Genomic DNA, 25,849 nt, shown 5'->3' on the forward strand with positions numbered 1-25,849 from the left:
CTCATGTATGTATAACCTATATCAGATTTCCTTCATATTTTACAAGTCAAGCATAGATTCAGCCACATGTGTATCACTTATAGATCTCCCATAGTAACTTATATAGTAATCTCCCATAACGCAAATGTATTCTGAGAAACTGTCACTCAGGATTAGTTTATTATATATCCAATGTCAGTTGAGGACAATTATGTAATCATAGTGATAACCTTAATGGGATTGTGTCCCTTGTTCTTTTTGAACAAATTTTTTGTCTATCAAACTAGGTAAAAATGGCTTAACCGTTAAAATGTCACCAAACGTTCATGCACTGTATATAAAAAGGCAAAGGATCAGTTTTACATAGAATACAACCATTTATTTATATTAATATAAAAAATGCACGACCTTTGCAAAAGGGATGCTGCCTCTTTAAATTATATAAACGTATAGCCTATATGATATATCAATCATATGGCACACTACATTGCTGGAACATGGACAGAAAAACAACAACAAATGTATCTGTACATTGCATACGGTATGTTTAAAACTGCAAATAATAATACAGTGGATTTATTCTCTAAAAACAGACGCTGCGGACTATTCTTAATTTAGGGTAAAACAAATTCCACAATCACTTGTTTTCACATAGTTGGTATGCCGGTATGTATGATCGATAAATCTGTCACCGACTAACCTTGTACAAATTCCACTTCTTCAAAACATGTTCAATGACGCACAGCTCCTTACGTTAAGCCGCATATCTATATAATTACAATCGCAGAAAAGTATAAATAAATATGCGCAACATACAAATCTAAAAGTACAAATTATTAAGTATGAACAATGTAATAACAGTGTAACATTTTATTCAAGTTCTCGTAATACTTTGCCAGATTCTTTGGCGTTCTTACAACTGTACAGCCATTTAATGATTCTGGCATTGCGCTCTATCACCGACGACCCAGTTGCTGGGTTCCTTTTCTCATTAAGCTCTTCTTCTAAAAGCCCATCACTGTCTCCACTGTGTCTTGAAAACCCGTCTTCTGATGTTGCCACACTCACGCTGCGGGTTTTAAAAGAAACGCTGTCTGAAACAGCTGAAAAGTTTTCTTTTCCTAAGGTTTCAATCACATCAGTGTCCAGCCCGCAGTACTTAAAGAAAAATTCAAAGTCGGCAAAAGATTTTGAATATCGAGAGCTTATATCAGAATGTGAGCGAACAAGTCCCTTTCTGCTTGTGTCCTTCACCCTGGCAATAGCTAACAGTGGTTTATGAGTGTCGACACAGGTAGTGTTGACTTGTGTATTTGATTCACTTTCCAGCTGTGACTTATCCTCTGTTCCAGTGAATTTATTTTCAGTGTGTTTCTGCACAGACTGTAGCTGAGGTGAATTCACATATTTGTCTTTGAGTGACATTTGAAACAGTCTCCGCACTAGACTCCCTTTTGAATTGTAATTACTGGACTCCTTTACATATTTGTCACATTTCTGTCGGTACATCACAAGTGAGTCTGGTCTTTGCTTTTTCGAGCTACTACTGCGCCTGACAATAGGTGCACTTCCAGGTGGTGTCACGGATACATTGTGAGCGCTACGAAGGTCAACGTTTTCAGCATTATTGTTATTAATGTAGCGTCTCACATTTTGTATCGAACAGGATCCATTGCTGCCGCTTTCCGAAGCCGAACTCGACGTTATCGTTCGCTCCTGCTTAGAATTGATCGCTTGCTGACTTTTTACATACTTAGCTTTGTCGGCGGCTAACCTTTCCACTGCACTTAGCTTTCCTCTGGTCTCCCCTTCCAGTTCCATCTGTTTTCGTAGGTAATCTGGACCCTTATTCAAGAGCCTCGTAGGCAAGGTAGAGCTGATGTCTTCCATTTTTACACCGCGAGAAAGTTCAGTGGGCATGTTAATTTCAGATGCAGAGCTCCCACGCAAAACAAAACAGCCACGCAGTTGCAACCTGACAAATAATAATAATAATAATAATAATAATAATAATAATAATAATAATAATAATAATAATAATATATTATTTATTTACTCTTTAAATATTCAGAATCTTATGTCTTCATCAAAAAGTAATGAAACACACACTTGCTTGTCTTTACAGCACTGTGAGATTTTCAGATAGTTTCAAAGTACATTCACCCTGAAGTTTGAACAGTCCCACTCCTCTCCTCAAATAAAGGCAGAGCAAGCACGTACGATCAAACACACCCTGTGACATCACAGAGGAGTGACTCCAACGTACAACATGTTATTGTCGCCAGCAAGGACAAATATGTGCCAATGTTTATTTAGCATGTTTTAATTAGTAAATTATGAATTGAAAACTAACGTTACAGTCTACTGGCGTGATGCAGCGTAACAATGCTCATATTTGTGTGGGTTGTCCCTCCCGCTCGCATATATTGTAACATTGGCAAAAGTAACAGGAAATAAGACTGAAGATTTATCTAAATTAACTTAATCGCTCACACACTAGTAAAAGTACTGATACTGCTGTCTCCAAAACTCAGTGCATATTAGAGTTAATTACTGTATTTGAAACTGTTTGAAATTCAGAAAGTTTTACCAGAGATATTTTTATGAATTCATATGAAATCATATTACAGATATTATGCTGAATTGAAGGACATATCTATTAACATTTGTCTTAAGTTTATTCTATGCTTGGTATGATTGGTATCATCATTATAAAAGTTTGCCACAGTATTTTTGCTCAGCATTCTTGTTGTTTTCCCATGCTTTCCCTTTGGTTATACTTTATATTTAGCATAGTTTACCCTGGCTTGCCATGTTTATTAATATGCTGTACCGTACTTCGCTATTCCTTACAATGCTTACCTATAATTGCCAAGCTTTCACTATGCTTTGCTTTTACTATGAACAACTTTTAGAAGGTTTCATTACAGTTGGAAATATCTGAGGCAATGAAATTTGTGTTCCCAGATTTACCAAACAGGATTTTGAGCTTCATTTTATAAATTGTTATTTTTTTTTATTTGCAGGATCGTGATACATAATAACAATATAAACAAGATACAGCACGGTCAGCAATTAACTTCCATTAAATAACAAATAGTGAGGTTGAAACTGTGTTTAAAATTGTGTGTATTTGCCAGAGTAACGTACATGTATATGCCATATTTTCATTTCAGAAAAAAAAAAAGTCTGTAGAAAAACCTAACTGCTTTTAGAAATACCCCTGGAATTTGGAAATTCCAGCCCCAAACATTAAACAAGTACAACCATACTAATTTATTCCAAACAATGTAGCACTGTAATTGATTAAATTATAATGAATAAGCAGAGCACAATAAAGACTAACTCAATAAAACCCTCAGAAAGGCATGTCACCAACTGAAAGAAAAACAAGCATTTTTTGGAAGCAAAATGTTTTTAAAAAAAGAGAGACTATATAAGGATTCAAGCTAGTGGATGCATACACAAATCAGCTACATGCAGCAATTGCTTAATGTTTAAAGGAAACTGCCTGAGGATGAGGTTTTATATGCACAATCTGAATGAAACAGCCTGCATGCCACTAGGCTGAATGAAAGAGTGGTTAGAAAGAAACCATCCACCAGTAAGAAAAACAAGCGAAAGAGTGTGCTTAAAAGTGATGTCATGGAAAAAAACAAATAGTTGTAGAGCCGCTGTTTTGCCATTATAAAAATAAATATGCTAGACTAACATTAAGAATTATGTGTTTACAGTACAGGGAATAATTATGGAAATATCACAGATCTACCACCATGCATCAATTTCACCTTTTCAAAACCACCATTCTTCATACATCTACAGTTGAGGACTACCCTTTACCCATTTCAATTTCTCAAACTATTGCCGGGTCTCTAATCTACCATTTCTCAAAATTACTTGAGTGTGTGGTTTATATTCAGCTCTCAAAACACCTCTTGAACAATAATCTATTAGATCTTTTAAAATCTGGGTTCTGGCAGGGACCCAGGACTGAAACATTGCTGATCAATGCTAATTGTGGCCTCTGCACTCGTCCTGCTGGATTTATCAGCAGCTTTTGACACAGTGGACCATGTTACATTGCTCAGTCGTTTAAGACTTGTATAAGTCTCAACGGATGATCAATATCATGGCTTGAGTCATATTTTACCAGGTAGAACACATGATGTGAGTTTTGGAGGTCAGGATACTGATGTAGACCATGTATCATATGGTGTACCACTGGGTTTTGGGAACAGGAAGTGTTTCCATTCCTATGCTGACGATACCCAGCTGTATATTTGTGTGGGCAAGGACGATAGTGCTACAAATCACTCAGACAACTAAATGCGAACAAGACAGAAATACTTCTTGTTGGCATAAAAAAGCAGCTAGCCAATTTGGATACTTTTTAGTTTAATGTGGCTCAATGTAATACCTTAATCTTATGTGAGGAGTTTATGGGTTAACCTGGATACTGGTCTCAGAGTGGAGAAACATATCTCTCTTGTGGTTTGGTCTGCCTTTTATCATCTCAGAAATATTACCCATGTCTGCTCCTTCTAGACCAAAGGGATGCAGAGATTCTGTGTCATACTTTTATAACCTCTATGCTTGACTATTGTAATGGACTGTATGCCAGGCTGCCTCTTAAGCTTATTAATCATTTCCATCTAGAGTAAAACGCAGTCGAAAGAGTCTTGACAAGAAAGGGCTATCAGGAGCATATCTCAATAACTCAGGGATCTACATCGATTGCCAGTATGTCTCCGGTCTAGTGAACAGAACTGTCTTGTGGCTTCTCGCTTCCGATGTGTGACTGGGCGGGTGTTTCTTTAGTTGTGGTTTCACACAAACTCTCTCTCCTACACTTTTATACTCAAGTTAAACCTACCTCTAATCCCCAAAGCGAAGTAATTATCTTTCTCCTCTGCCCCACCCTCTGGCTGTCACATACAACTAATCTTGTATTTACCAATACTCCTTACCTTTCTGGCATACAGCCCTTGTATTCTTAGGTTCCTCCCAGTTTTCTCTGCCTGTTTGCTGAAGTAACATCACTTACAAGAATCATAGGGAGCCTCAGCCAAAGACTCTTGTAAATGTTCTTCCAGTTGGCGCCGGTTTAATGCAAAATAAAAGGTTTAACAAACACGAAACACACAGGACACGGCACTCTACGCCAAAATAAATAGACAAACGAAAACAGACTAAACTTAACACAACGGTGCACGGACAGACACTGACAAACACGGTGAGCAGATACTTTGTTGTTGTTGTTATTATTATTACTACTACTACTACTACTTTCCTTATTTCCTCCGTCTCCAATCCCGTTCTCCGCTCACCGAACACCCAACCACCAGTATGTGACAACGTGCATCTATATATACTATTGTGCTGGGATTCAATTACCAATTAATTATTCACTTGAATCCCAGCACGTGAATTAATAAAGTGCAATTCCCCGTGCTCACATATTACTACATTTTACTTGCACGTGAAGTGCTGTGCAATCCTCGTGCCTAAATACACATATACATTTTTAAACACTCGTGTTACACAGACCCGTTTATATCCCGTGTACCAATGTCTATACACCAACATTTAAACACACCACACGCAACACATAACAGATAATATACACAGGGGCGGGCACTTTGTCACATATACCCCCCCCCCTGTGCAAAGCACACATGGCCTCAATGGCCACCTCCCCCCTTAAAAGCCCAAAAGTCCCGCCCAAAGTCCTTGGCCAGGACCAGAGGCTTCCAGGGGCCCACAGGTCGTAATGCTGTCAGCAGGGTAGCATTCTCCTGCCAGGGTAGTCCTAGCAGCGGAAAGGCTGCTTGGGGTGTGGTCTCCTGACCTTCCCCCTCCTTCGGCGCCGGCAGCTCCCCTTGGTGGGGCTTCAACCACCGTTCTTCCTGCAGGGAAGAAACTGCAGAGGGAGCAGGTCTCCGGACCTCCCCCACGATCTCCGGCGGAGAAACTGCTGCTGGGGTTGGCGGTCTCCAGACCTCCTCCCCCTCCTCCGGCAGCGAAACTGCTGCTGGGGTTGGCGGTCTCCAGACCTCCTCCCCCTCCTCCGGCAGCGAAACTGCTGCTGGGGTTGGCGGTCTCCAGACCTCCTCCCCCTCCTCCGGCAGCGAAACTGCTGCTGGGGTTGGCGGTCTCCAGACCTCCTCCCCCTCCTCCGGCAGCGAAACTGCTGCTGGGGTTGGCGGTCTCCAGACCTCCTCCCCCTTCTCCGGCAGCGAAACTGCTGCTGGGGTTGGCGGTCTCCAGACCTCCTCCCCCTTCTCCGGCAGCGAAACTGCTGCTGGGGTTGGCGGTCTCCAGACCTCCTCCCCCTTCTTCGTGGCCGGCAGCTCCCCTTCGTGGGGTTCCGGCCACAGTACTTCCGGCTGTGATGCGGAGCGGCGGGCAACCCCAGGCGATGCAGAGCGGCGGGCAACCCCAGGCGATGCAGCGGCGGGCAACCCCAGGCGATGCTGCGGCGGGCAACCCCAGGCGATGCAGAGCGGCGGGCAACCCCAGGCGATGCAGAGCGGCGGGCAACCCCAGGCGATGCAGAGCGGCGGGCAACCCCAGGCGATGCAGAGCGGCGGGCAACCCCAGGCGATGCAGAGCGGCGGGCAACCCCAGGCGAAGCAGGCTGGCATCCTTGGGCGAAGCGAGGCTGGCATCCTTGGGCGAAGCGAGGCTGGCATCCTTGGGCGAAGCGAGGCTGGCATCCTTGGGCGAAGCGAGGCTGGCATCCTTGGGCGAAGCGAGGCTGGCATCCTTGGGCGAAGCGAGGCTGGCATCCTTGGGCGAAGCGAGGCTGGCATCCTTGGGCGAAGCGAGGCTGGCATCCTTGGGCGAAGCGAGGCTGGCATCCTTGGGCGAAGCGAGGCTGGCATCCTTGGGCGAAGCGAGGCTGGCAGTCAGGACAAGCTGGGGTGCGGGTGTTGGCCCTCTTTTCGGCCACTGCAGCCGGGAGGTTCTTCCCCGTGCTTCCCTCAGCAGCCTATGCAAGGGCTGCTGAGGACCGCCAGCATCTAGTCCTGGCCCTTGTGGTGCAGGGAGAGGCAGCTCCTGCTCCTCTCCCCCTGATGGAGGTGGAGGCAGAGGAAGCTCCAGCTCCTCTCCTCGTGATGGTGGGGGAAGTGATACCAGCAGGCATTCACCCTCTGCTGGTGGGGGAAGTGATACCAGCAGGCATTCACCCTCTGCTGGTGGGGGAAGTGATACCAGCAGGCATTCACCCTCTGCTGGTGGGGGAAGTGATACCAGCAGGCATTCACCCTCTGCTGGTGGGAAGTGATACCAGCAGGCATTCACCCTCTGCTGGTGGGGGAAGTGATACCAGCAGGCATTCACCCTCTGCTGGTGGGGAGGGATACCAGCAGGCATTCACCCTCTGCTGGTGGGGGAAGTGATACCAGCAGGCATTCACCCTCTGCTGGTGGGGGAAGTGATACCAGCAGGCATTCACCCTCTGCTGGTGGACAGGGACCCAGCAGGCATTCACCCTCTGCTGGTGGCGGAGGCAGAGGCAGCTCCTGCTGCTCTGCTCCTGCCGGTGGAGGTGGCGGAGGCAGAGGCAGCTCCTGCTGCTCTGCTCCTGCCGGTGGAGGTGGCGGAGGCAGAGGCAGCTCCTGCTGCTCTGCTCCTGCCGGTGGAGGTGGCGGAGGCGGAGGCAGAGGCAGCTCCTGCTGCTCTGCTCCTGCCGGTGGCGGAGGCAGAGGCAGCTCCTGCTGCTCTCCCCCTGCCGGTGGAGGTGGCGGAGGCAGAGGCAGCTCCTGCTGCTCTCCCCCTGCCGGTGGAGGTGGCGGAGGCAGAGGCAGCTCCTGCTGCTCTCCTCCTGCCGGTGGAGGTGGCGGAGGCAGAGGCAGCTCCTGCTGCTCTGCTCCTGCCGGTGGAGGTGGCGGAGGCAGAGGCAGCTCCTGCTGCTCTCCCCCTGCCGGTGGAGGTGGCGGAGGCAGAGGCAGCTCCTGCTGCTCTGCCCCTGCCGGTGGAGGTGGCGGAGGCAGAGGCAGCTCCTGCTGCTCTCCCCCTGCCGGTGGAGGTGGCGGAGGCAGAGGCAGCTCCTGCTGCTCTGCGCCTGCCGGTGGAGGTGGCGGAGGCAGAGGCAGCTCCTGCTGCTCTGCGCCTGCCGGTGGAGGTGGCGGAGGCAGAGGCAGCTCCTGCTGCTCTGCTCCTGCCCATGGAGGTAGGAGCGGCGTGTAGTCTCCTGGTGGTGGAGGTGGGAGCGGTGTGTAGTCTCCCCTTGATACAGGGGACTGGTGCGGCTCTCCCTCCCTTGCAGGAGACTGGTGCGGCTGTGGAGACAGCGGTGGGACCTCTGCCTTCCTCTTCCCCTTTCCCCTTCTCTGCCACCTCCTCACCTTCCTCTCCTGCGGCAGTTCCTCCTCTCCCTCCTGGTAGGGGCAGCGGAAGGGACAATTGGCAAAGAGATGGTCCTGGTTGCAGAGGAGGCACCCCGGCAAGGACTGGTTACATCGCCGGGGATGTCTGGCCCTTAGGCGGCACTCCTCCTCCCTGTCCCTCACCTCTTTATCCTCTTTCCTGCTTCTCCCCATTTCTTTTTTTTTTTTTTTGTAATCCAAAGACGCCCCCTTTTTTTTTTTTTTTTTCTCCCACACAAAAAAAAACCTCTCCTGGTCTGACGCTTGGAGGCGCTGTTATCCCACGCAGGACACCACGTGTCACAGAGACGGCCGAAGTGGGCGGCGTCAGAACCAGGAAAGGTAATGCAATACACAAAACACAGGACGGATGAAATGAAATGATGAAGACGCCTGTTGGCGCCGGTTTAATGCAAAATAAAAGGTTTAACAAACACGAAACACACAGGACACGGCACTCTACGCCAAAATAAATAGACAAACGAAAACAGACTAAAACTTAACACAACGGTGCACGGACAGACACTGACAAACACGGTGAGCGGATACTTTGTTGTTGTTGTTGTTATTATTATTACTACTACTACTTTCCTTATTTCCTCCGTCTCCAATCCCGTTCTCCGCTCACCGAACACCCAACCACCAGTATGTGCCAACGTGCATCTATATATACTATTGTGCTGGGATTCAATTACCAATTAATTATTCACTTGAATCCCAGCACGTGAATTAATAAAGTGCAATTCCCCGTGCTCACATATTACTACATTTTACTTGCACGTGAAGTGCTGTGCAATCCTCGTGCCTAAATACACATATACATTTTTAAACACTCGTGTTACACAGACCCGTTTATATCCCGTGTACCAATGTCTATACACCAACATTTAACACACCACACGCAACATATAACAGATAATATACACAGGGGCGGGCACTTTGTTAACTGCTCCTTCAATTTCTCATCTCTGTTCTCACCTTGGTGTAATGAAGGCCTTCTTAAACATTATTGGGTGTAACACTGGGCATTACAATAAAAAAAAAATAAAAATAAATAAAATAAAATAAAAAAAACATCTATCTGCTGAAGATTAAGCTGAACTAGACATCAAAACCACAGATTTGTGTTACCCATAACACTTCCAGTATATTTATTCATGGAAATATCTTTTCTGAACAACTGTCTGGTATGTTTATTCAGTCGTTTGCTGAGGTGTCAGTCTCAAAGTGTTAAACAAACAAATAAAAATGTTGCTTTTTTTCTCTCAACCTGCACTGGAGCAAAACATATGTGACCACATGTTACTGATGCTTAATAAATTTGTTTTAAACTTGAAAATGACTGAGTAGCAAGAAAATGTATATTGTTCTATAAAACACTAAATGTCTGTTCATCCTCTTTTGCTGCTTATAGGTTTGTTCATATATTACAAATTGGATATCCTGCAAATATGTGTGTTTCAATCTGTGTGTTTTTTTTTTTTTTTTTTTTTTTACAATTTCTTCCTGGGGACAGTGCATACTGGACAATGTGAACAACCCCACTCCTTATTTCCCTGGAAGGTGTCTGTTCTATTCCTAAGCAATTCCAAAAACCTGTCTCTATTTTACATTGAACAAGCAGAGCATGTCTTAGTGGGAACTGGACTCCCAGGGTTGCATTCAATGAACCTTAAATATATGAAAACTCATCCATTCAGCAACATGTCATCGGTAATAGCTTTTAAAGGGTACATAAAGACCTTTTGATTATATTGTGTTACATGTTCCCATGTGTTGCTACAACTGTTTATGTAAGATGTGTATATTGTTTAATTTTGTTTTTTTTCCCCACATTTTGACCACTTTTTAAAATTGTAAATTGCATCCCCTGCCTCAAGATGGCTTCACATGTACCTGCATGGGCCGCTCAGAACTACATTTCCCATCATCCTCCTGCTCACTTGTAAATCCATCTCAGGAAATGTAGCTCTGAGAGGTCCAGGTAAAAAATTAAACAATACACACACCTTACGTAAACAGTTGTAGCAACACATGGTAACTTGTAACACAATAAAATAAAAAGGTCCTTATGTACCCTTCAAGTACCATAATGCCAATAGGCTGGCTGTCTTGACATACAATCAGGTTTGCCGTCAACAGAAAAACTACACAACTACAAAACAGATTACACAAAGTATAAACAACTCTTGACAAGTGTCAATATTTGTTTATTAAAATACAATTCACTAACCGGGAATACTTTATATTAAATTATTCTTAGTTAAACTAAGCTGTAGGTTTTTCCGTGTTAGAATCAGACATGCTCCTGTCTTGTGTAAATAAGGAATTGTGTATTAGAAAGGTCAGTTAAATGGAGACTATTTACCAAATCATTCACAGCGATATGTGAGCCATTTCCATTAAGGAACATGCAATTCATGGTGTCTGCCAGCAGGATTTATTCTAGAACATAAGAACATAAGAAAGTTTACAAACGAGAGGGGGCCATTTGGCCCATCTTGCTCGTTTGGTTGTTAGTAGCTTATTGATCCCAAAATCTCATCAAGCAGCTTCTTGAAGGATCCCAGGGTGTCAGCTTCAACAACATTACTGGGGAGTTGATTCCAGACCCTCACAATTCTCTGTGTAAAAAAGTGTCTCCTATTTTCTGTTCTGAATGCCCCTTTTTCTAAACTCCATTTGTGACCCCTGGTCCTTGTTTCTTTTTTCAGGCTGAAAAAGTCCCTTGGGTCGACACTGTCAATACCTTTTAGAATTTTGAATGCTTGAATTAGGTCGCCACGTAGTCTTCTTTGTTCAAGACTGAACAGATTCAATTCTTTTAGCCTGTCTGCATATGACATGCCTTTTAAGCCCGGAATAATTCTGGTCGCTCTTCTTTGCACTCTTTCTAGAGCAGCAATATCTTTTTTATAGCGAGGTGACCAGAACTGAACACAATATTCAAGATGAGGTCTTACTAGTGCATTGTACAGTTTTAACATTACTTCCCTTGATTTAAATTCAACACTTTTCACAATGTATCCGAGCATCTTGTTAGCCTTTTTTATAGCTTCCCCACATTGTCTAGATGAAGACATTTCTGAGTCAACAAAAACTCCTAGGTCTTTTTCATAGATTCCTTCTCCAATTTCAATATCTCCCATATGATATTTATAATGTACATTTTTATTTCCTGCGTGCAGTACCTTACACTTTTCTCTATTAAATGTCATTTGCCATGTGTCTGCCCAGTTCTGAATCTTGTCTAGATCATTTTGAATGACCTTTGCTGCTGCAACAGTGTTTGCCACTCCTCCTACTTTTGTGTCGTCTGCAAATTTAACAAGTTTGCTTACTATACCAGAATCTAAATCATTAATGTAGATTAGGAATAGCAGAGGACCTAATACTGATCCCTGTGGTACACCGCTGGTTACCACACTCCATTCTGAGGTTTTTCCTCTAATCAGTACTTTCTGTTTTCTACATGTTAACCACTCCCTAATCCATGTACATGTGTTTCCTTGAATCCCAACTGCGTTCAGTTTGAGAATTAATCTTTTGTGCGGGACTTTGTCAAAAGCTTTCTGGAAATCTAAATAAACCATGTCATATGCTTTGCAATTATCCATTATCGATGTTGCATCCTCAAAAAAATCAAGCAAGTTAGTTAGACACGATCTCCCTTTCCTAAAACCATGTTGACTGTCTCCCAGTACCCTGTTACCATATAGGTAATTTTCCATTTTGGATCTTATTATAGTTTCCATAAGTTTGCATATAATAGAAGTCAGGCTTACTGGTCTGTAGTTACCTGGTTCAGTTTTGTTTCCCTTTTTGTGGATCGGTATTACGTTTGCAATTTTCCAGTCTGTCGGTACCCCACCCCTGTGTCAAGAGACTGCTGCATGATCTTGGTTAGCGGTTTGTAAATTACTTCTTTCATTTCTTTGAGTACTACTGGGAGGATCTCATCCGGCCCAGGGGATTTGTTTATTTTAAGAGCTCCTAGTCCCTTTAACACTTCTGCCTCAGTTATGCTAAAGTTATTTAAAACTGGATAGGAACTGGATGACATGTGGGGCATGTTGTCAGTATCTTCCTTTGTAAAAACTTGTGAAAAGTAATCATTTAACATATTTGCTATTTTTTTTTCTTCCTCTACGATTTTGCCATTTGTATCTCTTAAACATTTAATCTCCTCTTTGAATGTTCTCTTGCTGTTGTAATATTGGAAAAACATTTTGGAATTGGTTTTAGCTCCCTTAGCAATGTTTATTTCTATTTCTCTCTTGGCCTTTCTAACTTCCTTTTTGACTTGCGTTTGCAGTTCTGTGTACTCTTTCTGCGTACTTTCTTTTTGGTCCTTTTTTAATGCTCTGTAAAGTGCCTTTTTTCGCTGAATATTTTTTTTAATTGATCTATTAAACCATTTTGGCAATTTAGTTTTACATTTAGATTTGTCTACTTTAGGGATATAATTGTTTTGTGCCTCTAGTACTACATTTTTGAAGAACAATCATCCTTCTTCTGTGGGTGTTTTCTCTATTTTACTCCAATCTACTTCTGTTAGTCTCTGTTTCATACCTTCATAGTTTGCTTTTCTAAAATTGTAAACCTTAGCTTTAGTCTTTACTTTTGGGGATTTAAAAAACACTTCAAATGAGACCATGTTATGGTCTGAGTTTGCCAGTGGTTCTCTGACCTCTGTTTTAGTTATTCTATCTTCGTTATTTGAAAAGACTAAATCAAGGCATGCCTCCCCTCTAGTGGGTGCCTTCACAAATTGTGTTAGGAAGCAGTCATTTGTCATTTCCACCATTTCTATTTCATCCTTCGCGCTACCCACCGGGTTTTCCCATTTTATTTGGGGGAAGTTGAAATCCCCCATTAGTATGGCTTCTCCTTTGCTACACACATTTCTAATGTCATTGTATAACAGATTATTGTGCTCACCGTCTGAATCTGGCGGTCTATAGCATGCTCCTATTATTATGCCTTTTGAATTTTTGTCTGTTATTCTGACCCATATTGATTCGGTTTTATTTTCTTTGTCCAGGTTTAACACCTGGGCTTCAAGACTGTTTCTTATGTATAGCGCTACCCCTCCTCCTCTTCTGTCCTGCCTGTCTTTCCTATACAGTGTATACCCACAAATATTATATTCGTCCCCATCACTCTCAGATAACCAAGTTTCTGTAACACCTATCACATCATAGTTACCTGTTAGTGCAGTAGCTTCAAGTTCTAGAATTTTGTTTCTGATACTTCTAGCATTTAGATAAATACATTTAATGGTTGTCTTACCTGAGTTGTTGTTCTTGTTTTGATGCGGTCTCCCTTCTGTTTTTTTGTTGATTTCTCCCCCCTTCCTTTCTAGTTTAAATGCTTCCGAACCTGCTCGAGGATCTTTTCTCCGAGTAGACTAGTTCCCTTGTTATTTAAATGCAGTCCATCCCGTCTATACAGATAGTCCTTGTTGTAGAATGTGGTCCAATGATCAAGATAGGTGAAGCCTTCCCGTGTGCACCACGTCTTCAGCCATTCGTTTTGATTAATTATTTCCAGCTGTCCATATGGTCCTTTGCAAGGTGCGGGTAGTATACCAGAAAATACCACAGTTTTGGTTTTGTCTTTTAATTTCCTTCCTAGCTCTCTGAATTTGTTTTGCAGGGATTTTGGTCTGTCTCTTCCAATGTTGTTTGTACCGATGTGGACGACTACTACCGGGTCGTCTCCTGTTCTTTCTAGGAGCCTGTCCACGTTTTCAGTGATGTGCTTGACCGAGGCTCCCGGAAGGCAGCACACTGTTGTAGTAAGGGGGTCCAAACTGCAAATTGAACTTGCTGTGTTTCTCAATATGGAGTCCCCAACAATCATGACCTCCCTTCTTTTTGCTGTCTGGTCACCACTGTCAATAGGGTCCTGGATGTTGTTCCTTTCATTCTCTTGTTGTTGGTTCTGCTCATCAAAATTCTGAAGTGACTCAAATCTGTTGGTTGTTTTGATTTCTGGTGGTTGTGTTTGACGAAGTTTTTTTTTTTTTTCCCTGCTTCTGCCTACCTGAACCCAGCTGTTCTGACCTTCTATCTCCCTGGTGGCTTTCAGTCTGTTAGGGGTGATGCAGACTTCCCTGAATTGTGGGTGTGCCAGTTCCTCAAGATCCTGTTGCTGTCTCACTTCTTTCAGCTCCATTTCTAGCATACTTACTAGTTTATGCAAATCCTGGATCGCGCGGCACTTTACGCACACTTGGTTTAGCTCCGCTGGGTTTTCTCGGATTTCCCACATCAAGCAGGTGTCATAGATTACTGGCTTGAAGACCATGTTGAGGTTTTTTTTTTTTTTTGAAGTTTAGTTTCTTCTGCAGCCGTCAACCTGCTTTCAAACTGCTTCGAAACTGCTCTGTACTTTTCCACGCCTGTACTTCTCCCACTCGCTGTCGCTTCCACTCGCTGTTGCTGGGAAGACTGCCTCGTTTAACAGACACACTTGTATACAGTAGTACTTACCAAAAGACTATAATCTTTCAGCTCACATTATCCAATAGAATTATTTTTTTTTAATATGAGACTGCTGCTATTTTATTATTATTATTATTATTATTATTATTATTATTATTATTATTTATATTATTATTATTATTATTAATAAACAGGACTCCAGTCTTCTGTGATTTTGGAGGGAATACTTTTTTTCAGTGAGACAAAGCATGAACTTAACAGAAACAGATGTACTAGTCCTAACTGCAATAGTCATTGCTTGTCAGCAGAGGCATGTAATATTATGGCAATATTATGTATTGTTTATCAGTATGTAAAAACAAGAATGTAATTGATTCACACTGCCTTTCAACTGTAAAGATAAGTCACACAGGAAAGCACTCAGAGACACAAACAGCTACAGCAATATGAAGTTCTTCATTGATACTGAATTTTCTTTAAGTTACATTACAAAACTACCTTTCTTTAACCATAAGCCATAAGCCATGCAGTAGAGTGATCTAGTATTACTTGCAGCACCTCACATCATGCAAGGCTTCTTTAAGGCTACCTTCTCTGGGCTGCAGTTAGTTAAACATTCTTGGGACCATGTATAAACTGGTCTGAATGTTTCACAAACTTTGGATTATTTGTTCTGGCTTTTGAGGATTTGACTGCCCCCCCGTTTTGTTTTGCAAAAAAACCAAAAACATAAAAATTTGTATCAACTTTTGTGTGATCACCCCTCCAACTCCCAACTCCCAAGTTGTATAAAGACAACTTTTTGATGGTAATAGCAGAGTAGGGCCTGTTATAAACCTTAGTAACAAGTTGTGTTATGTTATTATAATAATAAGGAGCTATTTGCTATATAAATTGAGAGAGTGTCTACTAATTCCACTATGAATTACAAATGATAATATATACATGTAGTGTATGTGTGTTTGTCCATTTAAAAAAAAACGTCAGGGCTTCAGATCTGTATCACAGCTACTGTACTAGTAAGGCTAGTACAATTCTATTTATCAATAACATACAGCTATGGCCAAAAGTTTTGCATCACCCTATAGAATTAACCTGCTAAATAATGTGATGTTAACATATTTAATTACATACCATTTTGTAGTTTTTCATATACAGTACTTAACGAAAAACTGTGACATGCAAAATCTAACATGAATACTGTACAACTCTTATGGCTTCCGGTAGATGTCTGCAATGTAATTTTGCAGTTTATTTGATTACATGATGTTAAATAAAATATCTAAACTATGTTCATGCATCCCCCCCCCCCCCCCCCCCCCCCCAAAAAAAAAAATTCTAGGTAATGCAAAATTTTTGGCCATAGCTGTAGAGTAATATAAAATCCTTTATGTGTGTTATTTTTTTTAGCTAGTGTAATAAGCTCATTTTTAAGAAACTGTTTTCTTGATTATACATATTAATAAGAACTTAATTAGACGAATTTGGTCTGTTCTTTGGTAGTTACATTTTTTTCTGATTAAATACTGTAAAGCTATAAATATTTGCAACCAAAATATTTGGCGACTCACACCCATAAAACCTATTTTACTCCAGGAAGGATGGCAATCTGGTGCAATATATGAAGTATGTATTGTTAGTGGAATTTGATATTTGTGCCAAAAACGCATAATATGCAACGCCTATTGCAACCTACAGTGAATGCCACATTAGGGTTAAATGGGCACTTATATGAGGTTGCTACCATTAAGAGTTGCTCTCACCATATCAAAAGATTCAAAGTAACCAGTTCCAGATAATGTCTTATTTTCTGGTTTCATTATCTACCATAAATTTCATGGTTCTTTTGTTAAACTAAATATTTGAGATAAATGGGCAAACAAAAACATGAGCTCAGAATGTAATTTCACTTTGAAAATGATACAGATTTACAGCTTGTTTATGTGACTATTCATCATTGTAAATGCACAGTGTAGGAAAACTGGTTATTTGTGAATTTGTCTAGCAAAACGAATTACACTTAAGTTAAATTCTTAAGTTTCATGGTTAGTAAATTGGTTCAGGTTATAAGTAGGCTTGTTGGTACATTGGTTAAAGAAAGGGACTTGTTACCAAGAGGTGCCTGGTTCAAATCTCAGCCATTTACTCACTGTGTGTAACCTACAAGTCGCTTAGCCTTCATGTGCTCCGTCCTTTGGATGAGATGTAAAACTGAGGTCCTATTGTAAGTGACTTTACAGCAGCAGTTATGATGCATAGTTTAGCCCCTAGTCTCTGTAAGTCGCTTTAGATAAAAGTGTCTGCTAAATGGATAATAAAAATGTGAAAAGGAATGTTTCAGAATATAATTCATAATTTTGCCAGATTTATAGACCCTGATCTGGGAGTATGTTACCACATAACTAATTTAAGATTGATGTTTATCAGGATCTGTGAAGCCGGCATTCAATGTAATAACAACATTTAGAGTTATACCAGTAACACAAGTAGCATTTGGAAACTACATTTCTGAAATACATCATGAATTAAAGCTTTATTAATACAGCAGGCACCATTGTTGCTGTATTTCCAGGCTCCCCTTCCAAAAACTCCCTTGTTTTTATACATTTCAGGTATACAGCCAGCAGTTATTAATAACATTCCATTTGTCAGTTCTGTTTACAAGTTATGTAGGTTAAGTGCAACTGGATGTGATAATCATTGCCATCTTTACATTCTGCCTTTAATAGTTTTTGTTTTGTTGGTGACAAATCTGCTTAAGGTATTAGGAAATAAAAAACACATCAGACATCCAAAAAACAAGATCCTACATTTTAGCTCCTGATGTTTCTGTGTCAAGATAAATTCTACTGCAAACCTGATTTAGACACTAATCAGTTATTATGATGACTCTTTTTATACTGAAAATAGCTTGTATCACCTTTTATGAAAGCAGCATTCATTGAAATAAGAACTATTGAGCTTTTAATGTTCTTCTGCATGTCAAGTACACCAGACAGGGCACTATTGTGTCTTTTCTCTTCTTTGAAACACCACTATAAAGAAATGTTGTTTATTAAACCTGTAACACCCATCACTGCTGTCTAGTTAGCACTTTAAAAGATCGTCTGAAGCCATGCCAAATTACAATCAGCCCCACTGTAAACTATGACATTTTTGGGTGGTTCAGTCTGGAGAACAGATTATCGCATTTTTGTGTTTAGTTTGCAAGATGTACACTGAAAATGCTCCAAGATAGCCGATAGAAACATGTAATTCTACCTATTCACTAAGATCAAATGATGTGGCTACTTTCAAAATCCCCAAATTTAGATCTAACATGGGCTGACATGCCTTTGTATATCAGGCATCTCAGCTTTGGAATTTATTGCCTTCTAACGTAAAAACCGCCTCTTCACAATAACTTTATAAATCCCTCATAAATAAAGTATGTATTTTAAATCTGACCAGGGTTACAAATCTTGTAAATATTGACTATGACCAGGATCATGTAAATTGGAACAGTTTGTTTTTCTATAATTTTGTATTAATGTTTTTATGATTGTTTTAACTGTTTTTGTCCTGTTTGAAATATTTCTCTCTTTTTACCATTGGTTTAATGTTATTTCTTGCCAGGACCCCCTTGAAAAATGAGATGTACAGTGCTGTGCTAAAGTCGTAGACATGTTGCATTTTTCTACTCTGAAGCATTATAAGCATCAACAATTTACTCAAAGCCTCCACTAGAGTTTTCTACTATTATAGCAACCTTGACTTGCATAAAGAAAGAAAAACATTGAGTGAAATAACTTGCATCACTTGATTTTCAAGGTGTGGTATCCAAAGCAAAATCAACAAGTTCAGAGAAACATCATCTGTAATTGACAAACCCAGGAATGGAAGACTGTGGCAAAGTGGCTGGTAAGGGGAACAAGTGTAGCGGTGATGCGATGCAGGAGTGACAGGCAGACAACGGTATTTCAGTGAGAAAAAGGCTGCTTTAATTATAATCCAGGTCTAGTGACCGTAAAATAATAAATCCCCGTCTATACACAACAATGTGTAAAGCGCGGGGATAACAAAAACAGGGCACAGTCCCGAACCAAAACACAAGACGCGGTCACCAGTCCTGGGTGCGTGCAGACGTGCAGGTGCTCGGTGCAGACACAGCTTGTGTGGTGTGTAGTGGTGCTCCGGATCGTGCTGACCCTGGCGACAGCTCCGGAGGTGTGCTTAACTGTCTAGTGCTGAATACAAAAACAGACAGTTACACGGACAGACACAACAATACAAAACACGAACACAATCCACTCTGAGAGCTCCTCTCTCAGTCCTTCTCTCTCTCCAATTGTTTAACCCAAACGAAGGAAAAGATCAGCATTACCCTGGCCCTTATATGTAATCCTGCATGATATCTAGGTAAACGGCTGCAGCTGCCTTATTACTTGCAGCTGCTTCTCGTTTACCTTTCAAATCAATACGGTCTTACAACAGAGTCGCGCTTCTTTCCAGGCTGACCCACTTCCCTGACCTGGAAACGAACTGTCAAGCCAGCCCTTCCAGATACTTTCGTTCTTTAGCGCCCTCACAGGTCGGGAGGAAGATTCATCACCAGAACTCATCTTTCCGTCACAAAGACTCAGAAAGCTGTCTAACAAGGATGAGCAATTGTGGCAAAGTGCCCCACCCCTGTGCTATTTATTTGTGTTGTATATTACGTGTAGTGTGTTAGTGTTGGTGTATAGTCATTGGTACACGGGATATAAATGGATCTGTGTAGCACGAGTGGTTTATATTGTATATTTGTATTTATGCACAAGGATTGCACAACACTTCATGTGCAGGTAAAATGTAATAATATGCGAGCACAGGGAATTGCACTTTATTAATTCACATGCAGTTGTACCGAGACTCCAATTGAATGATTGATTAGTAATCGAGTCTCGGTACAGCTGCATAAAAGCAACATGTTTTCACTCACTCGGAGTTGTGTGTTAGGTGAGTGGAGAATGGGATTGGAGATGGAGGTAATAATAGATATCATAATAGCAGTTCACCGTGTTTGTCTGTGTAGTCCTTTTTGTTTCTTTGTTTTGGCTGCCAGTGCCTTGTCCTGTGTTTTGTTTGTCTTTAGAAACCTGTTCAATTATTAAATGCTGAGCACAGCTCAGCTTCACCAAAACTCCACCTCTCTGTTTATTTTGTGTTGGTTCCTGTTTCTGGTCTGACGTCACCCACTGCAGTCGTCTTTGTGATAGCAATATTTGAAGATTATATCCTTAAGGAATAGAAAGAAGACAAGCACTGAATTGACAACAGAACTGGTAGAAGGCACAGGTATCATTGTCTATCCATCAAGAGTCCAAAGCACCTTTGACCATTGTTCCATAGTCCAATTTCTGTATTCTTGTGCATATTTTAGCCTTTGTCTTGTTCTCCTTTCTTAACAGAGGTATTCTTACTGCAGCACATCCTTTAAGTCCTGATTTCATACTGTTGATTTGATGGACAATGACACCTGTGCCTTCTGCCAATTCTCTTGTCAATTCAACACTTGTCTTCTTTCTATTCCTTAAGGCTATTGTCTTCAAATATTGCTCATAGAAGTGTTTTTGTGTGGGTCAGGGGTCCATCCATCCTGATTCATGGTGGCATATCAACAATATTCAGAGCATTCATGGACAGGCAATATTGAATATTTTCGTCTTGTGTTTAATATATATTTTGTGGATCCAATCAATCTTTTAAAAAATGCAGATGAAATGTGATGGGTTTTTTGTAGCATTTTCAATGGGGTTAAAATCAGGGGCGCCATTTTTACCACTTGTTAATTTTAGGAACAATACACATTAATGCAGACCTGTCAACTATCCCTTGTGTGCCAGGTCTCTCCTGTTTTTTGGACACTTCTCCCAGACAACTCAAAACTCTACTGTTAAACCACTTTATGTCAGCAGACCTTTAATTTCTGCTAAAAGCACATACTGTCAGTGGTTACTGCAATCCCCATCTGTACCTAGCAAGGTTTAGGACCCTGTGGCAGGCATGCATTCAATGCGTGTGATAAGCCCTCCCTGTCTGTGTTAATATATATATATATATATATATATATATATATATATAGAGAGAGAGAGAGAGAGAGAGAGAGAGAAAGAGAGAGAGAGAGAGAGAGAGAGAGAGAGAGAGAGAGAGAGAGAGAGAGATGTCTTACACAAGAGACAAAAATCTAAGAGAATATTTATTCCATAGTAACATGCGACCCAGTTGTGACAATCTTAAAAGCTCATTTCACTGCAACAGGTCACGCCACGCTACTTATAAATACATCCACAACAACATAGTAATCAAAGGGGCAAAATCTACATTCACTATTCTTCAGTAAAGGAATAGTATACCGCATTGGTTGTGTGGTGTAACAAATTATAGATTTGAGAAACAAAACAGTGTTTAGTTGATCGCTTCATGGAACATCTAAGAAGTATAAGAATTAACACCTCCACATTTTCTTTTTCCAGACATTTGAACACAAATGACCACACTGCAGAAGACATCACAATTTGTGGGATAAATCACTTTGGAACCTCTTGGAATAAACATTCTGTTCTTTTTTTGTGATCAAATTTTTATTAGGGAACCAAAGAACCATACAACAATACAAAATGTATAACAATGCCCCATGTTTTGTTATTCAAACCATCCTAAACCCTCCCACAAAGGCCCTCAAAAAAGCAATTAAGTCAGAGATAGTTGGAAGTAGATTTATCTGAGGTCTAATAGAGTCTGATCCGTACGGAGAAAGGCAAGAGTTCACTGATGAAAAGGAAGAACTAACCAGATCTGCTTTTGCTGCAATGATAGGTCAAGGGATGAGTCATCATTCAATAGTAACACCATAGCAGCTCAACGAATATTCTTCTTAAGCATGGTAGACAATGCTGAAGAAACTTGACCCCAGAACATACCCACATCCGGACACTCATAGACCATATGTAAAACAGAACCCTTGGCGCCCTGGAGACAGAACGTACATGCATTAGAGGTGTGTTTCATTTGATAACGTCTACGAGGGGTTAAATATGTCCTATGAATACAGTTAGTGAATCAGCTGATGATTTGTAGTTTTGGAGGCAGAGCTTAAATTATTCCAAACAGTTTCCAAACAGATTTCTTCATTTTCAGAAGAAAAATCCCTATTCCAAATGGTATTAACCAGCAAAGGTTTCTATGAGGCCTTTAGTAGATGACTATAAAGTGTGGAAACCAACTCTTTTGTTTTACCCCCAGTGTCCAACATATCATGCAGAGTATGAGATGGTAATTCTGCCCCCTGGGTACTCCACCGGCCTAAAATGTTTAACCACTGGTATGTTAAAAGGCAAGGCTATGCCCCTCATCTCAGCATTCAGGGGCATTGGTGCAGACTTGGACCAACTAATTTTGTATCCCGATAGCACGCTAAATTCATCGAAAATTGACAGTAGATGAGGGAGTGATTGGGAAACATTTTTGACAAATAATAATACATCAGCGGCGTTAACTGAAATATGATTATATATGTGTTATTGAGAGTAATTAGGGAATGAGTGATAGACTGGTGGACAGCTTGGGTGAGTGGCTCTTGACGAGTACCCCTGGAAATAGCGAAGTGAGGTGAGCATTTTCTACCTGTGAGCACCATCACTGAGGGATTGGCATATAGTATTTTAACCATATTAATGAACACTGTACCCAGACCCATATAGTCTACAACCAACCAGAGATACTCCCATTCCATGTGATTGAAAGCTTTTTCAGCATCTAAACAAGAAACTGCACACCGGCATCAACTTCCATAACCATATGGATGATACGAAGAAGGCGCGAACACTGTCAGAAGCCAGGCGGATCTTAATAAAGCCTGTTTGATCATAATGAATTAGTTTGGTCATGTCGGATTCAAGACAACATGATAACACCTCAACATATAACTTGACATCTGAGTTTATCAGTGAAAGAGGTCGGTAGCTCACCCACATATTAGGGTCTTTTATCTTTCTTCAATAATAAGGATATGTCAGCATGTGGTGAGTGGTTGCACAAGAATGATGTCAACAACAGGAGATGCAGAATAATGCCCTGCGTGTGTACCTTTGATTATTATAGGCAAACAAAAATAAACAAGGCTGAATAGAACCAGCGATGATTAAGCTCAGGCTGAAAAAAAACAAAAAAACAAACAAGTCCAGAACACTCTTACACGATCCAAATAAAGAATCTTTCACAATATTTCACAGCTAGTGCAACAGGGTCAGGCAGCAGGGCACAGGGGTCCTCAGTTGGCAGCTTCTCTACAGAAGCGCTGCTCCTTCAAGTCACTCCTTCAAGTGAGCTCCCCAAAACAACTACCCTATATACTGCCAGGCTCCTCCTCACAATCAACCAATCAGTGTACACGGCACCAAAATCTGGCCAATTAGTGCACACTGTATTACTGACCATGAGGAGTACACCTGACAGTATAACAGCTTCAGGTCCTACCTGCCCTCGAGCAGAGCATCCTCACAGGTCGGGAGGGAGATTTACAGCTCAGATTCATTCCCTCCCTGTCACAGATATGATAGCTGAATTAACATCTCTGCAAAAAGAACTCTTGCTAATATAGCAGTTTGTATCATTTCCAGTAGTAGGGGTCTGTCACAAAGACGGCCGGAGTGGGAGGTGTCACACCAGAGCCAGTGTCGGTGTAGATGGCAGAGTCCGAGGCAGCTCCTGCTTTTATGCAGCTGTACTGAGACTCAAATGCTAATCAACCATTCAATTGGAGTCGCGGTACAACTGCACCTGAATTAATAAAGTGCAATTCCCCGTGCTCACATATTACATTTTACTTGCACGTGAAGTGTTGTGCAATCCTTGTGCCTAAATACAAATATACATTTTAAACACTCGTGTTACACAGACTCGTTTATATCCTGTGTACCAATGACTATACACCAACATTAGCACACAACAAAAAATACACACAGGGGCAAGCACTTTGCCACAGGGTCCCAATTGATTCCAAAAAGTAAGAAAAAGTTCAGGTGGAATACCATCAAACTCAGGGGATTTACCTTTGCTCATATGTTCTAAAGCCTCCCTCAGTTCATCCAAGGATAGTGGAGTGCCAAGTGCAGCCGACTCATCGACCAAAAGGCATGGTAAATGAAGGTTTTGAAGAAATTGCATACATTTATTTTTGTCAAAAAGAGAAAAGCATTCTGTAATAGTGTAGTATTGAAGTGTCACCGTGTGGCTCGAGTCAGGATGTATTTAGGAAGTATTTCGGCATTATGTACCTCAGAGAAAAGAGATTTTGATGCAAAAATAATGTCAATCCTAGAAAAAGATTTATGTCTAGTCGAGAAGAAAGTGAATTATTTAATTGAAGGATTAAGCACACGCCAGACATCGACTACAGCTATATCCAAAATGAGCTGCTATAAAGCAAGAGAAGCCAGCCCCGACCTGTCAAGAGTGGAGCTTATCACTGCATTCATGTCAGCACCAAGAATTAAACTGAAATCTGAGAGATCTAATAGTACTTTGGTCGATAAATTAAAATATGCTAAATCAAATGTCGTTGGGGCATAGACAGAGATAAAGGCATTTTTTTTAACCTGAAATAATCCTTTTTAAACAGGCCACTCTCTCATCATGTTCCCCCACCGAACCCAAAATAGCAATCTAAAAATTGCGCCGTAATATAATCAATGCACCTTTGGTTTTGTTTTCTGCAAAGGAGGAAGCTGCCAAGTAACAGTACTTGTTATCTAGCCTGGGGATGTCTTGTTGCTTAATGTGAGAGTCCTGAATCATGGCAACATCTATCTTTTATCTATGCAATAAATCAAGGGAAGCAACACGGTTATTAATGGAGTTTAAACCTTGTACATGCCAAGATAACTAAGATATTATAGCATCCCTGTGACAGAAATGCAATGATTCTTGGTTGTAAATCTCCCTCTCGACCTGTGAGGGCGATAAGTAGCGAGAACAGAGTTCTTTGGTCTGACAGTTCTTTCCCAGGGTCGGGAAGTTGGCCAGTCTGGAAGAAGGCGAGATTCCGTTGCATGAACGCAATGACCTGGAAGGGAAACGACGTGGCAGTCGTAGATTTCATAGGCGGTTGCACTCTTTTACCAAGGGGTCATGTGTGGCAGCACAAAAGGGGACAGAGAATCGTAATCTGTTCCTTCGCTTTGTTTTTTGCGTTATTAAACTGAGAAGGATACCGTGAGACCCTTGTACAAGAAAGCTGTTTCGTAAGTGTTTTGTTTGTTTGTTTATCTGTGTGTAATCTTCTTGTTTGTTACACCACATAGATGGCTAACACGATTCCGGAGCTGTTGCCGAGGGCCAGCACTAAAGCTGGAATAGCATCACTATTGTTACAGCTTTAACCTATATCACCCGCCACGAGCACTAGTGCACTCATCCAGGACTGGTGACTGTGTGTGTATAATTGTGGAGCGGATATTTTGTTTGGGTTAATGTTATTGTTTGGGTCTGCAAACCCATTATTATTTGTTATTGTTGTCATCGGTCGACAGACCTGTTAATAGGTTTATTTTTTAAACAGAAGATTGCTTCCATTTTATGTTTATTTTTTGGGCTTTTGTTTTCTACTGCTGCCAGTCAGATAAGTACAAACTATTGCTGTTGGTAATTTCTTCTTTTTTTTTTTTTTAAACAGAATATTAATTTTTTTAATTAACGTGATACTGTACTTTGAATAAAGTCAGTTTGGTGTGAACATAACCAGTTTTTATATACAGTATAATTAATACAATTAATTATTTGGATTTTAGCACTGTTTGAATAATTACACTGCATAACGTTTCCGTAATAAGTTTACTAATAAGTAATAATTAATGCTAGCCCTCTAATCAAAACAGGCCATTATCGTACATGGTCTGTGCATAGATGGAACTTCCACTTGGCCTGTACTACAGCTAACAGCGAGTACATAATGGTTCCGCATTGTTTTACTCAGAGCGCTACTGTAGTATGCGACTACTTGATCCCCAAGACCTGGTACTTGCCGTTGAC

At 41.2% G+C, this 25,849-nt stretch overlaps 1 protein-coding gene across 1 annotated transcript; it reads right to left on the reverse strand.

The window, feature by feature from the left end:
- Positions 1–345: 345 nt before the first annotated feature.
- LOC121315923 (protein FAM110C-like) lies at positions 346–2,149 on the reverse strand. Its single transcript, XM_041250536.1, has 2 exons — positions 2,089–2,149; positions 346–1,954 (listed from the first exon to the last, which is right to left on the reverse strand). The coding sequence occupies exon 2, from the start codon at positions 1,897–1,899 to the stop codon at positions 850–852; it is 1,050 nt and encodes a 349-aa protein (XP_041106470.1). The 5' UTR covers positions 1,900–1,954; positions 2,089–2,149; the 3' UTR covers positions 346–849.
- Positions 2,150–25,849: the final 23,700 nt, after the last annotated feature.

Source organism: Polyodon spathula, chromosome 5 (assembly GCF_017654505.1).
Source record: "Polyodon spathula isolate WHYD16114869_AA chromosome 5, ASM1765450v1, whole genome shotgun sequence".
In the NCBI taxonomy this organism is placed as follows: Eukaryota; Metazoa; Chordata; class Actinopteri; order Acipenseriformes; family Polyodontidae; genus Polyodon; species Polyodon spathula.

What these genes read in the sequence shown, in the direction of transcription:
- LOC121315923 (XM_041250536.1), bottom strand. Translation starts at nt 1,899, where the DNA reads ATGCCCACTGAACTTTCTCGCGGTGTAAAAATGGAAGACATCAGCTCT.